The sequence below is a fragment of the Maniola jurtina genome, chromosome 21, assembly GCF_905333055.1.
Source record: "Maniola jurtina chromosome 21, ilManJurt1.1, whole genome shotgun sequence".
Taxonomy (NCBI): domain Eukaryota; kingdom Metazoa; phylum Arthropoda; class Insecta; order Lepidoptera; family Nymphalidae; genus Maniola; species Maniola jurtina.
Window position 1 is genome coordinate 8,678,523 of NC_060049.1, and position 14,942 is coordinate 8,693,464.

The 14,942-nt window shown below is 38.3% G+C and overlaps 1 protein-coding gene across 2 annotated transcripts; it reads left to right on the top strand.

Annotated features, from left to right (window-relative positions):
- The first annotated feature begins 130 nt into the window (after positions 1–130).
- LOC123876406 lies at positions 131–13,912 on the top strand. 2 transcript variants are annotated; one of them, XM_045922647.1, is made up of 18 exons: positions 131–449; positions 749–843; positions 1,678–1,831; positions 2,073–2,201; positions 2,936–3,120; positions 3,530–3,616; positions 3,974–4,096; positions 4,991–5,152; positions 5,600–6,061; positions 6,791–7,048; positions 7,360–7,481; positions 7,901–8,056; positions 8,570–8,670; positions 9,006–9,093; positions 9,557–9,649; positions 10,313–10,524; positions 11,171–12,572; positions 12,842–13,912. In XM_045922647.1, the coding sequence occupies exons 1-17, from the start codon at positions 266–268 to the stop codon at positions 12,547–12,549; spliced, it is 3,990 nt and encodes a 1,329-aa protein (XP_045778603.1). In that variant the 5' UTR covers positions 131–265; the 3' UTR covers positions 12,550–12,572; positions 12,842–13,912. The 2 variants fall into 2 exon arrangements, with proteins under 2 accessions (XP_045778603.1, XP_045778604.1); XM_045922648.1 differs by lacking the exon at positions 3,530–3,616.
- The last annotated feature ends 1,030 nt before the right edge of the window (positions 13,913–14,942 follow it).

Sequence of the window (14,942 nt, forward strand, 5' to 3'; positions counted from 1 at the left end):
TTTTTACTGAAAATAAATTAAAATAAATTGTAAAAGATAACATTTATTTAATTTACTTGTATAATAAAATACCATTTTTAGAAAAAAAATTGTTTTTAGTAAACGTTTAGAAACATAAAATTCTGGTGGCGTTGGCAACCGGATGTGTCAACAGAAAAAAATGTCAAACAAGATGTTTGGGAATTTTGAAATTTTCGTTTACTGAAGAAATAAAATATTTAAAAACTGGCCTTTAAACAAAGTAAACTTTCAATTAACTTACACCATGAGTTGCACTGGTGAAGAAGAAACCACAAACTTTTATCGGAGTGCTGATAACAATGATTCTGAGTGTTCAGAGAACTTCCAAAAGTTTATCACTGAGCTTTTTGAAAAAAATGGTATTTTGAACGACTTGCGAGCTTATTTGCGAGGACATATCATTGATGTTTTAAAAAGTGCTGAAACAGGTAGGATATCTGAGCTTTCGGAGTCAATCAAAATATAATAGGAAAGTTAGTTACATACAAGTAGTAGTATATACAAGTTCACTGTTACATACATAGGTAATCACATCTTGTGAGGTTCTTTTCATTAGCTACTTTTTATGTTATGAGATATTTTTAGTCTTTTTGCAAAATATGTCTGTCTAACTCTAGTGATCTGTATGGCACAGATAGGTAGGTACTACAGCAGCAATTTATAATTTTATTACCTAAGTATATACTTTTATTTTAGGTACTTAAGTATTCTTTTTTCAACTTTTTAGGTGCGCCACCGGCTTGCCAGAAGCATTTCACCCAACGTTTGGAATTGGCCTACCAAGCGTTAAACATGTTGATAGCTGAATATTTGCTTAGATTAGTAAGTACCTACCTAGTACTAACACATTTTGCACCTAACAACAGCTTAGCTTTGCTTAGGTCTGGCAGAAAAAAATAGGCTAAGCTAAAAAAGTTCAGTATAATAGGTGCAATCAAATGTCTTTGTAAGAAAATGAAGCAATCCTAATATTATGTAGGTTTCTAACATATCCCTCATACATCCTTGGTAGAAAGGCAGTTAGAACATGATTGGTTATTTACTAACTTTCTTAAGGTATAATATATTGTAGTCAATTTAAAAAATGACTCCTCTTTCCTACTCTACTTTTGTGTGCAAGAGCTTAGTGATTCATCAACTTGTGACAACAGTCACCCTGCTTGAATCGCTCCACGACCACAGATGCCTCCTCAGTTATGCGCTATACCTATAGTATACAATATGCTCTTTCAATTTTTGTTCCAAGCTTTTTTTGAACTGTGACACTGCAGAGTATGATTATGAAACAATAAAGCGAAATATTCAAACATTTGAGATAGGTATCTAGTAAATATTGCCAGTTCTCAGATGACTCATTTTTTTAAATACAAACTTACCCATGAATACATTAAAAGAATTTATGGAGGCATATTACTTTATAATGCACTAGTGAATCGCCCAAGCTTCGCATGGGTAGCTCATTACAATAATTTTCATCAGGATCTCTCATTTTTTTTCAAAAAAAAAATTCTATATTATTACTCAGGAGTACGGAGGAGCTTTCTACTGGTGAACGAATTTTCAAAATCTGTTCAATAGTTCCAGAGATTACTTCCTGCAAACATACTTACAAACTTTACCTCATTGTGAAATTAGTTATGATTTAAAACTTTTCAGGAATTCAGCTATAGCCTCTCAGTGTTTGTATCTGAAATACCACTGGCTAATATGGTGTTTGACTTTGCGAGGAATTTCAGGGAAACAGCAGATACAAATATGTCCGGGCTAAGGTTTCATGAGAATGATGTATGGTCTGTTTTAAATTATTTAGGTAAGTTATCTATCTAATGCTGAGTTGTTCCAAAGAAATTAAATTTTTTAAGTGGAGATTGAACTAATTTCACCACAAGACTATGAAGTCTTCTCATTAAATTAGTTTCCTTAGGTACTTGCTTAAGTTTTTTATTTATCATCTTACATCAACTATCTTAATAATTCAACAATTAACAATCAAAGAATGTACAATGGAATCTATTTTGAATACCCTAATGATTTTGACTTTATTTTTTCAGGTATAAAATGTGATTCTGTGCATGCATCTAAAATTGTAGATTTATACAAGGGTGGGGAATCACCGCTATTATACTGTATTCTCAAATGTATACCTATGTACCATAAGGAGCCAAATTGTATGGAAGATGGTAAGTATTATTATTATTGTTAGCCCAAATTGTCTCAATGCTGGGCAAAGGCCTCCCTTTCTTCCTTCCACCTGTCTCTGTCTAGGGATATTTGGGGCCAGGCGGACATATAGGCATCGAGTTCGCCTCGCTAGAAACGCCTCAGCCTGCCTTTTCAAATAAATTGTAATGAAATAGTTTCCATCTTTCGAAGGCTTGGGGCACTTGGTCACTGTTTGAGAGTGTTCACTGAGTAAAGATTGATGAGTGCTATAATAGGAGTTACGCAGCCAGTGAGTGACGACGAGCTATATGTAAACGCCGATAGATGGCGCTGGACGTTTTAGTTTAAAATAAAAACGGGCTGAATTGAGAAGGTCCACCTCCTTTTTGGATGTCGGCTAAATTTATAAGACTTGAATGAGGGTTTCTTGACCTAAATTTTTCTGTTTTTGGGTTCTATGCCTCAAAACGAAAAACACAACCCTTATAGGATCACTTTATTGTCTGTCTGTCCGTCTGTCGTGTCTGTCAAGGAAACCTATAGGGTACTTCTCGTTGGTCTAGAATCATGAGATCTTATAGCACAAGTAAAGAAAAAAACCCGAAAACCGCGAATTTGTGGTTACATCACTAAAAAAGTGAGTACGGAACCGTCGGTGCGCGAGTCTGACTCGCACTTGGCAGGTTTTTTTCATTGATTATATAGGTATGTTCATGATGTTGATAATTTCTTACTACATTTCTACATTCAGTTGTTACATCAGACGAATGCCTGTCTTCGAGCGTCAAAAGCGCCGAGTCGTATGACAAACCTGCGAAGCGCATTCATAGAGGCGATGCCAACAAATGCAAACACTATGCCTTCTGTAAGAGTTGCCAAACCAGATTACTACGACTGAAAGAGAAATATAAAAACAGAAAAATGAGGATGGAAAAGGTAGGTATATTTTTTGAATTACTATTAACACCCCTTGGCGTCGTGGTGATCACTGTGGTTATAAGTGGGAGGTCCCAGGTTCGACTCTGAGAGTTCTCCATAATACTCTCAAATGTGTGTAAAATCTACCAACCCCCATGAAGCGTGGAAGGCTTCTTATTCTGAGAGGATGAGCGTGCTTAGTAGTATGCCGGATGGGCATTTACAGTGGTTTTTTTAACTGGGACAGTTTGGGGACGATTTTTTCTCCTGGATTTAGATATTTTAAAGATCCCTATGTCCATCTCCGGGAGGCAAGCTATCTCGTTACCAAATTTCGTCAAAATGACTGCCAGATTTTATGATTCTAGTTCTTAGAATTTCCTTTTGAGGCAAGGAACCCTAAAAATAATGATTTATTAAATTGCAGAACGAAAAAAAGTCGAGCATGAATTCACTGAACATTCAATCACTTATGAACAGCGTTAGTGTGATGGAAAAAGGTCTAATTGACGAGGTGCATTTAAATATAATTTATTAATAACTGGACAAACTATGCCTAAATTTTCCTTGTTTTGCTAAGCATCCGCTGTCCATCCGTCCGTCCGTTTGTCGGTCCGTCTGTCATCGGGTTGTATCTTGTGAACCGTAATAGGTAGAGAGTTGAAATTTTCACAATATGTAGGTATTTCTATTGCCGCTATAACACAAAATAATAGAAATTGAAAAATAATAAAAATTATAAAATGTCCACCACGAAAAAAAAAAGTACTATTCCTTGTACGATGGTACGGAACCCTTGGTGTGCAAGTCCGACTCGCACTTCACCGATTTTTTTATGAGAAGTATATAATTTAGTAACTTAACTCTCCAGATGTTCCAGCAAGTACAATCAGTATACGAGGCCGAAGTGGCAACGATAAAGGAAGAGGAAGAGAGAAAGATCAAAAGATCGATAGCTAATCACGCTTTACAGCTACAAAAATGCAAGGAGGAGGTATAGTACGCGACAGATTGAGATAGCAACGGGGGTATGAGAGGGGGGGACGTCCCGCACATCCGCACATCACCCGCGCTAAAGGTGCCCACGCACTTGAACTGCGCTGCAGCGGAACTGGGCGTCGCGTCAGCGCCCCGCACGATATTCTCTCCAGCCGCGCCGCGCGGCAGTGACGTACGCGCGTCGCTGGGGAGAATATCGTGCGGGGCGCTGACGCGACGCGCAGTTCCGCTGCAGCGCAGTTCAAGTGCGTGGGCACCTTTATCCGCATCGGGCTAGCGCGGGGGCTGTGCGGGTGTGCGGGGCGTCCCCACCCCGATTGCCATCTCGACCTGTCGCGCACTATAGGTACCTAGTTAAACTATGCTAATGTATTTTTCAGAATATTAATTGATATCAGTGTACCTTAAATAATATTTATTATACTCAAAGATCAACAAAAGAGTTCGCAAACCTCAAAATTTCAGTTTTCTTACAAGGGTTTGGGCTGGGCGTTAATATAATTAGTCAGACAGTCAGGAATTACGTAATATTTCCATCAAATTCATTGGTACACTGTGGTTAATCCCTTCTCAATCTAATGTTGCGGCTACATACTCGTTAATAATAGATAATCAACGCGTTAATGTGAGTGGCCACACTTGGACGGCTAACGTCTATAAATGCTAATTGAATGAGGCTTAAAATCGTCTAACGCCAAACGGTATTGTGAATGCGGTTGTACGTTGATCGTGGCTACATCTACATTTAACGGGAAACGCCGTTGAACATCGCGTTGTTGGCCGTTAATGTGGCCGGGATATCACAGGAGACCCGTGCTCAGTAGTGAGCTGGCGGCGATTGGTTGATCTTGATTATTTTATAATATTTTGATGTATCCTTAAATTAAAGATGGAGGAATCATTCAAAGTTCGACAACAAGAGCTAGAAAGGAGCGTGAATCAAAAGAAGACGTTCCTTTGGGGGCTAGCACGAGCGCTGCGGGACCAGCACGAACACCTGACGCTGGCTATGAGAGACGTGCAGTATGAGACGAAAAGACTCGCGGAAAAGGTGATAAGTTTTCAATACATATCTTGCAAATTAGCTTTTTTTATAACGCTGCCAAAAGTGGAAAGGATACTATTACTGCACGTGGACCCTAAAAATATTACCCCACATGGCCACCTACAGAAACCGTGTGGTAATATTTTATTATCGCACAAGTACAGTAATGTAACGCTATTCAATTGCATGGTTTGACACTTCTCTCTAGTATGTCGCCAAAATGAGTGCCAATTGTTTTTACTTACAAAATAAAATATACTATATTTAATAACGTTGTTAGATATAATATGTATGTGCGCATTGAAATTAAACTCTTTGTATTAAAAACCTTTTTATTATTAAGTTGCAGTCTAAAAGCGTCTCTGGTATTAAAAGTCGAGCCTTGACCACAATTTCCTACTTTGCGCATTTGTAGCATAAAATATAATTATTCCAATTTTATTTGTTTTCCAGGAATCCAGTATAAAAACGCAACTTGGCGAAGCGGAGCAAATACTCAAAAAGCGTGGCGAAGAAATGCGAAAGCAAATATCTGAAGAACTCCTCATACTCGAAGGCCAGTTAGAGACCATGAAGAGAGAGCGAGACAGCATCAACAAAGAAAGAGATGAACTAGAAATCCTCAAAAACACTTACGAAAAAAACAGCAAAATTATGAAACATGACATTGACGAAACTGTTGACTTAAAAACCCATTATAATACCTTGAAAGACGAAATGGTTATACTAAGAAAATATATCGAATCTACTAAGTTGCAGTCTAAAAGTTTTATAGAAAGAGGCACAGTGATGGATTTGGGTGATGGGGTGATGAATAACAGTGTTGGTGTTAAAGGTGATGATGATGACGATAGACTGAAGGGGAGTCAGGTGATTAATGATCTGAAGAAACAGAAGAATGTTAATTTTAGTCAGGTAAGGATGAGTAAGTTGTATGCATATCTAGGTTACGTAGATCAATGAAATAACAGCATAATCATAAAATAAAACAACGTGATAAAGACGAAACTGTAAAACACCCTACTTAGAGATAAAATGGTTATGCTAAGAAAGTATATTGAATCTATTAAGTTGCTCTCTAAAAGTTGCAGTTGATTATGTAAAGGATAAAAGAGAGTGGATTTGATTTGCAGCTCGCTCCAGCAATGCGCGGGATTTCAATTACTTTTATAAGTACATGGCATAATCACACTAATATTATAAAGGAGAAAGTTTGTATGTGTGTGTGTGTGTGTGTGTGTGTGTGTGTGTGTGTGTGTGTGTGTGTGTGTGTGTGTGTGTGTGTGTGTGTGTGTGTGTGTGTGTGTGTGTGTGTGTGTGTGTATGTTTGTTACTCCTTCATGCAAGAACTACTGGACGGATTGGGCTGAAAATTAGAATGGATATAGATTATACCCTGGATTAGCACATAGGCTACTTTTTATGCCGGAAAAAAAAACCTACATCCACGCGAACGAAGTCGCGGGCATCAGCTAGTATTGTATAAATCTTTGAAAAGAGCAACCCCCGAGTTTCTTGCTGGTTTTTTCGGTAGGAAAGGCATTCCGAATCAGTAGTACATGCTTTTGACGATTCAAAAGTAGGTACTTGTGAAAGTTTTATTGAATAAAAATATTTTGAATTTTAAATGGTTTTTTTTTTCAGTCAAACCTGGACGAAATCTACCACCAACTGAGTCGTTCGCACAGCAGATCAATGACCAGCGGTCGTGAAGACAGCGCCACACATATACGGGGTTCGGATCCCGACTGTGGCACGTGCGACGACCGGCTTAGTGATGGTTATAACCGCATCAGTGAGGCGGTTAAGAGTAACCATTGTGATATTTGTCACACTTGTAACCGCGATGAGGTGTTGCAACTTCGTGAGGAGAATGATAGGTTGAAGATTTTCGCTAGACAGGTAAAGTAATTCCACTTTTAGAAAGAAGTACTAATTGTAATGTGGGGAGATCTCTGATTTATTTTGCTAACCTATCGAGTGAGATATCAAAAAGAAAGAAAGAGTAGAAAATTCTGAGTTCATAAAATATAAACATAGGTAGTATGTATACCGAGACAGAAAAACAATTTTACTATATACAACTAGCGCTATCTATCGGCAGTTCTGGGTAGTAATGGTGTTGTTTAACTTTATCTTGTACTGTCGCTTCTTCAATTCATCGTGTTTCAAATCACAGCGGCAGTAAAAAAGTTTTCCCTTCAATGTTTTAGCAACGGGAGCACATAGACGCCCTGTCCAGCGAGCGCGAGCGTTTACAGGCCCACGTCGGAACCAACTCCCGGCCGCGCACCGCGCCCTCTGTCATGGGGAACAGTTATTTCTCGGCGAACAGGTAAGATAGTGTGTCTAACTCTGTTATGCATAATTTCTAATCAGAATCTCAGACGCGTTCTGGAGTGGAGACCGCGTACCGGGAAGCGCAGCGTGGGACGACATGCAGCCCGCTGGACCGATGTCCTGAAGAAGGTGGTGGGGAGCGGGTGGATGAGAAAGGCGGAGGACCGTGTTTGATGACGTGCTCTTGGAAAGGCCTATGTCCAGCAGTGACGCAAACAGGCTGATTGATTGAACCATGTCTCTGATCCATATGTCACTATGTTCGATGCTTTGGTCTTCAAGCATTGAGGGAACTTTAAGTATATACATATAATCCGATCACTGCTTAGTGCTTAACGTTATAGAATGCTTTTTCCGGTTCAAAAAGGCATTTAAAAAACTTAATTTGAATAAAAATATTCTATTCTATTCTAGAATGAATCTGACTACAAGCGTAAATGCATTCGGTTGCCGCTTGGGCGCAGGAGAGGAACTGAACGTATTCCGCAGCAGCGAGCCGCGGGTTCTACTCCCGGGGGATGCACTTCCTTTCATTGGCGTTCTGAGGGACCGGAATATCGATACTAGAAGGTAAATGTATAGTTGTGAAGACGAGCATGTATGCTACTTTTAAATCACTTTCATTTGGTGATACTATTTTTTTAACAGTGATTTCACAGGTGATTTTTTAATTTTCGCTCATAAATCATTTACCTAGGAATCATGATCAAAATGACTGAAAAGAAATATACCTACAGCGGCCGGCCCTTTGGCGGCTCTCGCGTAACGCTTATCTCTTATGAGAGAGAGAGACAAGATTTGACGTGATAGAAAGAGAGGCTTTCGTTAAATTTTAGGCTGCAGCGCTGGGCTACGTTGCACTTTATTGCGTCGTAGCAAGAATCACTATTTGTTTAAATTGAACACTTGCGTAGTGGTCCTTCTATATTTGGAACTTAGTATTAAGTGATATCATCAAATAGATCAGTAAATAATCACTCATATTATATTGTACCTGTTGCGAACTAACTAGTAAAAAGCTGAAAAAAATCGAAGTAGGTAGGTGTTGATTTGAATGAAAAATAAACGTATTTGAATCATTAGGCATCTGATAAGCACCTGGCGGGCTCTACGACGACGCCTGTCTACGCACACCCATCCGAGACACGGCGCGCCTGAACAACGCAGCGCACAAGAATCTACTGGTACATACCAAAAATTGCCTTTTTGCTTTTTAGAGTTCCTTACCCGAAAGCTGCCAACGGGATTCTATTACTAAGCCGTCGCTCCACCCGTCCGTGCGTCTCTCTATCAGCGGGCTATATTTCGTTAACCATAATAGGTAGAGAATTAAAATTTTCACAGAATGAATATTTTATTGCCGCTATAACAACAAGTAATAAAAAATTCAAAACGACCGCCATGAAAATTAAAAAAAATTAAAGTGTTATTCTTTCAAAGATGGTGCGGAACCCTTCATCTGGGAGCCCAATTAGCACTTGACCGGTTTTTGTGATTCATAAAAAATACTCCATTTCAGGCAATGCTGAAGTAAACGGGAGCACTCGCACAACCCAGCTTTTAAATGCTAATAGAACAAATTGTACAACTCTACAGAAAAATACTAGGTAAACTTAACATTTTATTGGATGACAAGGTCTATCAAAACGCTTAGGCATGATCGAGGCTTCGACGTCACTGGCAGGCGTCAAATGTTATCATACATTTGACGCAGGTAGCCTTATAGTAGCCCTATTTTTCTTTCATCACACATCACCATAGCGTAACATTTGACATATCGTCGATTCAGGATCAAACCGAAAGTTCCCTGACTCTAGTTCACTCTTTTTTTTTTTTTTTCAAAGAATATTAGCCATGCGAATCCTGGCTAGTACTCCCCTTTCCCTCCCATTTAAGCGTAAAGCTTGTGCCAGAAGTGGGTACGACAATAGTACAACGGGTGGGCTTTGAACCGCCGACCTTTCGGAATTCAGTCCGCTCCTCAACCGTTGAGCTATCGAGGCTTAACTCTGGCAACGGTGTTTTTACGTGAAGCGAATTTTTTTATGAGTATCTTTTTTATCTTTCAAGGGAGAGGCCTCAACGGATAATACAAGCGTTCGATAAACCAAGGGAGAAAAGTCCGAAATCAGTTTTGCGGGAGGCTAAGGAAAAGTTAAAAAAGTAAGTTATTCCTACTTTGACTTCTTTGCCGTAGTGGTAGGCCCAGGGTTAATTTCCGACTGTTTACAATCTGTAAATTAACTTTAGGTACGATTAATAATAAGGAATAGGTACGATTCGCGGTTTTACGCCGCAACTAAAACCAGACTACTACCCGCTAGATAGATAGAGATAGATAGCATCTATCTCTCTATCATCTATCTAGATTCTAGATCTATCTATATATAGTACTACTAGATATAGTAAAATTCTTTTTCTGACACTCAGTGTTTTTTAAATTGTACTAAGTATATTTATATTTATGAACCCAAAATTTTTTTCTCTTTCATTTGATATCCCGCTCGCTACAATAGCAAAAAAAAATTTTGGAGACCCCCGCTTTTTTGGATGTAACAATGTAAAATCCGTCATTGGGATGTAACATCCGTCGGGTCGCTTTCGTATAAAATGTAGCCTGTCACCCGGACCATAATAACGAATCGATTGACACCCCATTCATCAAAATCTGCCCAGTAGTTTAGGAGCTACGGTGGGAGACATATTTATGTCTCCCACCGCTATGCAAACCTACATACATAGACTGCTAAAATCATAACCCTTCCATATAGTTTTCCGTAGTCGGAAATAAATAAAAGATGCACTGATCTAGAAATTGGTTTTCAGTAACATAACAAAAGAACCAGCGGTGCCGAGAGACAAAAGTCCGAACGCGGTCTTACGTGAAGCCAAAATGCGGCTCCGAAAACTGGAAATAGAGGCTGAGGCTGTGGAAAAGTCGTATTTGGACTTTAGGAAACGACAGACAGAGTTGAGGGAGGAACGACAGAATCTGGTCTTAGCAGAAAACTCCATGATGAAAAGTGTTAGCCAATTAGGTAAGTTGGAATGGGCTTCAATTTTGATTTGGGTCAGTCTAGAAAATAAACACAAGTATAGTGTCCGGCAAAGAATTTGGACCTGAAGCGACGTAGTGGGAGAAAGTTGCCGAATCCGGGAAGCGAAAGTCGACGTATCAACCAATCGCCTGCTCTCGCGCCGACTGATCAACCAATCGCGTGCACCTGCCATTCGGCAGCCAATCGCGTCAATGCTCACGTTCACGTTGTTTGCCAGGCATTATGTACGCGACAGGTCGAGATGGCAATCGTGGTGGGGATGCACCGCACATCCGCACAGCCCCCGCGCTAACCGGGTGCGGAATAGCGCGGGTGACGTGCGGGTCGTCTCTCTACCTCATACCTCGATTGACATGTCGAGCTGTCGTGTACTATAGGTACATCAGCAGCTAAACGACTAACGAGTAAAGCGGCACGAATTAGATATCGTAGGCAGAGTTCAAGTCTCGTTCGGTCACATACTGCGACGTCCATACTATGCGAGTCACAAGTGCCTTGACATATCTGTAGCTAGCCAGCGGCGACGAGGCCGGCTGAAAGACCTAGATGGACATCATAGAATACCTAAAGTTACCTCATTTATTAACTAATATGTACATACTAAATATATTTTCCTTATTTGCAGAATTAAAACCAAGTCATACATTACACAGAATAAAAATAACAGAAAACGTAGCATCCAATGACACATTTGACTACGAAAAGTCAACGGAAAATCTAAAGAAGGACTTCGACAAATATCTGCGCGAGTACCAAAGTAAATTCGACATAGGACAAACACATTTCCAGAACAAGAACTCAGTTGTCCAAAGAATAAAACCTATTCCGGCACCGTATGCCGAAATTTGTAAAGATACTGAAGAACCGAAAGAAAAAAACGTTAATTACCTGGAAAAACCGTTAACAGAATTTAGGAAATTATACCAAACTCAAAATACAAAGAAGAGAAAAGAAAAAGATGATTTTCATTCCATTCCAAATTCACAAAATAACGGTAATTCTCAAACCAAAAGTCCTAATATTCCTAGCTCGATAGAAAAACCAGAAAGCGACAAAAGCAGTGAATTGAAAATCGAAAAGAATAAACGAGAAATCATCCGAAAAATAAAAGATAAGCAAGCTGAATTGGAAATTTTAAAGCAAAATATTAATAAAATTTATCCCGAAACGAGTAAACCTAATCAAACAGATTTAGATATTCCTGAAAATATAGAAATGGAAAATTTAGAAGATATAGACGAAAATGCCGGAAATAATAAACAAGCTGAATTGGAAATTTTAAAACAAAATATTAATAAAAATTTCGAAACGAGTACACCTAATCAAACAGAATTAGATATTTCTAAAAATATAATTGATAGTGCAGAAATAGAAAATTTAGAAGAAACTGCAATCGTTAATGAAAACGAACTCACATTACAAGTTGAACATGTACGTGAAACTAACAACATAGGTGTTACTGAATCAAAACAAGACATTTTACTAATTGTCGAAAGTACAGTAGATAATAGAGAAATTGATTCATCAGAAAATGAAAACGAAGAACATAAAATTTCTACACAAATGACTATTATTATGAGTCCCAAAGAAAATAATAGTCCAAAAAAAACGGAATCACCTTCTAGAGAACTTAATACCAAAACAGAATATGAAAACGAGGAACCAAAAATATCTACACAAATTACTGTTATGGTGAGTCCTAAAGACAATAACAGTTCAACAGAATCTAAAAAACTTAAGAAACTTACTAAATTAACCAATAATGATGCTTTAAACGCGATTTTTGATGCTGATAATGATAAAGAATTATCTAGTGTCGATATGCATTTGGAATTGGTCAAAGAACATTTAGAATCCGAAATCGACAAGGATAGACAAGAAGAATATCTGGATGATTTTTCTGCAGATGTAGACAATTATTACAACAGCATGTCCGAAGGCGGTAAAAACTCGCCTATATCATTACCAAAAACTTCGGAAGACGATAATTTTTGGGACAGCTAAATTATCTGTAAACTGGGCTATATGTAAGTCGCAGGTATATTGTCAAAGCCGTGATATTACAATCTCACTAGTGATATTATAATTAAACGGTAGATTGTCAATTGACTTCATTTCATACAATTTAACGGTCTGATTTTAGTGTCATTTATAATGTCATGGGGTCATTATAGTGGAATTATAAAAATCTAGGTATATTATGAGTGAAGTTGGCAGTGGGAGACGACAAGCGTTCTGATTTGGTCAATTCTTTTTCAACATTGTAATATCACGGCTTTGACAATATACCTGCGACATGTATACCGTTTAACTGAGACTGCTCGTGAGGTAGAAGTTAGAACGGGGGATGCAAGAGTGACAGTTGACGAAAAACTCAATTAAAGGTCAAGTCACACAAAGGATTCCATACCATCATACAAGAATTAACACTTTAATTTTGTGATGTAACCACAAATTCAACATTTTCTGATTTTATCCCTTTACTTGTGCTATAAGAAATTGCTACCTGCCTACAGGGTTGGTATGATTTTAGGTCAACGGGAAGTGCCCTATTGGTTTTGATTCTCTTGACGAGTCTTGACAGACGGACAGACAAGGGTTTCTTTTTTCTCAGGGGATACGGAACCCTAAAAACCAATGAACTCAGCTTCGCTGTCACTCTCCCGCAAATCGCACCCTACCTCATGAGTTTTTTCAGTCAAGCGGTTATACTTATAAGGTTGTAAACAATCTCTGAACTACACTAAATTGACAGGCATAAAAAAATTCTGCTATACTTTTCATAATCTTCCCTAACGAAGAAGACAGCATTACTTTTAAACCTGTCCATTTATTTTAGTCATAGATTGTGGTCAGCTCAATTATCCGCAGATGTGTGTGAAATGAAACGCAAAAAAAGTTAACCAGTCATAATTTATTTATCTAATGTCGTGAACATTAAAATATATAAACATACATTTTTGTTTTTGTTATTTACATCAATTTCCTCATCTAGATATAAAAGTACAAACATTCTTTAAACATATTTCTATGAGAGCAACATTCCATATAACGTTAGGCGATTTGCGAACTATAAAGGAGTGTCCACTAGCAATAAAATTTGCAGAAAAAAAATTCAGCAAGAAATTGCAGCAGCCACTTTCCAATGAAAAACTTGCAGAGATTGACTTACTGCAAGTGACATCTGGAAGTTTTATTGCTAGTGGATACAACATAATATTATGCTTAAGATCACATTGGCGACTTCACTCGTTTTGTCACTTTTCGCGAATAAACTGGTTGCGACGCTGCGAGACTATACAGGGTGTTTGGTAATTATTATATAATGACGACACGTACCCATGCTACTTTGATCTGATAAATACAATGCTGAAGTAAAATGATGGAATAAAATTATAAAAATTTCGATACAAAATTTTAATTTTTTTTATGTCCAAGTTTTCATGGCCCTAACGTGCCCTAACTCACTGAAATTGTTGGCCTTGGCCTATCTAAAGATGGCCAACGATCTCAGTGAGTTATGGCACGTTAGGGTCATGAAAACTTTGACTTTTTTTTTTAATTTTGGATGGAAATTTTTATAATTTATTTCGTCATTATGCTTCAGCATTGTATTTATCAGATTAAAGTAGCATGGGTACGTGTCGTCTTTATATACTAATTACCAAACACCCTGTATTTTGTTACGGTCGGTCATATAAGTCTAGATAGTCTATACATTGATCGCACGCAATCGGCCAATCACTCGTCGAACGTATCAAAGGCTATTTAAAGTTGGAGTCACATACATCAATGCGGCATGCTACAGATCGAAACATTAACACTGGAATTCTTTTTTTATAGACTAGCGCTTGGACTGCAATAACACCTGCTAGCAAGTGATGATGCAGCCTAAGATGGAGCGCGCTTGCACAGAAGATTCATAGTCAAGATAGGGCACCATGCTGACGACGTAATATGTCATATTCAACCTGTGTGCAATGCGTTTATTTTATGTTGAATATTACACATGTCGTCTGAATGGTCCCCTAAAGAAGCCCCTATCTTGACTATAAATTCCAGTGTTAGTTTTATAGCCGAAACTAGATTTATAGCCGAATCTTTCTTCGAATAATCTTGGCGGAACTCGGACACATTGGCCGGAACGTACCCAACACGTGGGGCTAATGTGTAATGTGTACCTTAAACTTTTCGTCGTGCCAATACATTATAATCACGTTCTTTTTAAATACAGGGTACATTTTGTCGCCAGCGAAATCTTACGCTCTGACAACTCATATTTCTGAACAATCAACATTAAATGCGTTAACGCGAGGACGTTATTGTCACAATAAACGGAGAACTTGGAATTGTAAAAAATGCAACTAGAAATAACATTAAACACAATCAAACCTGGT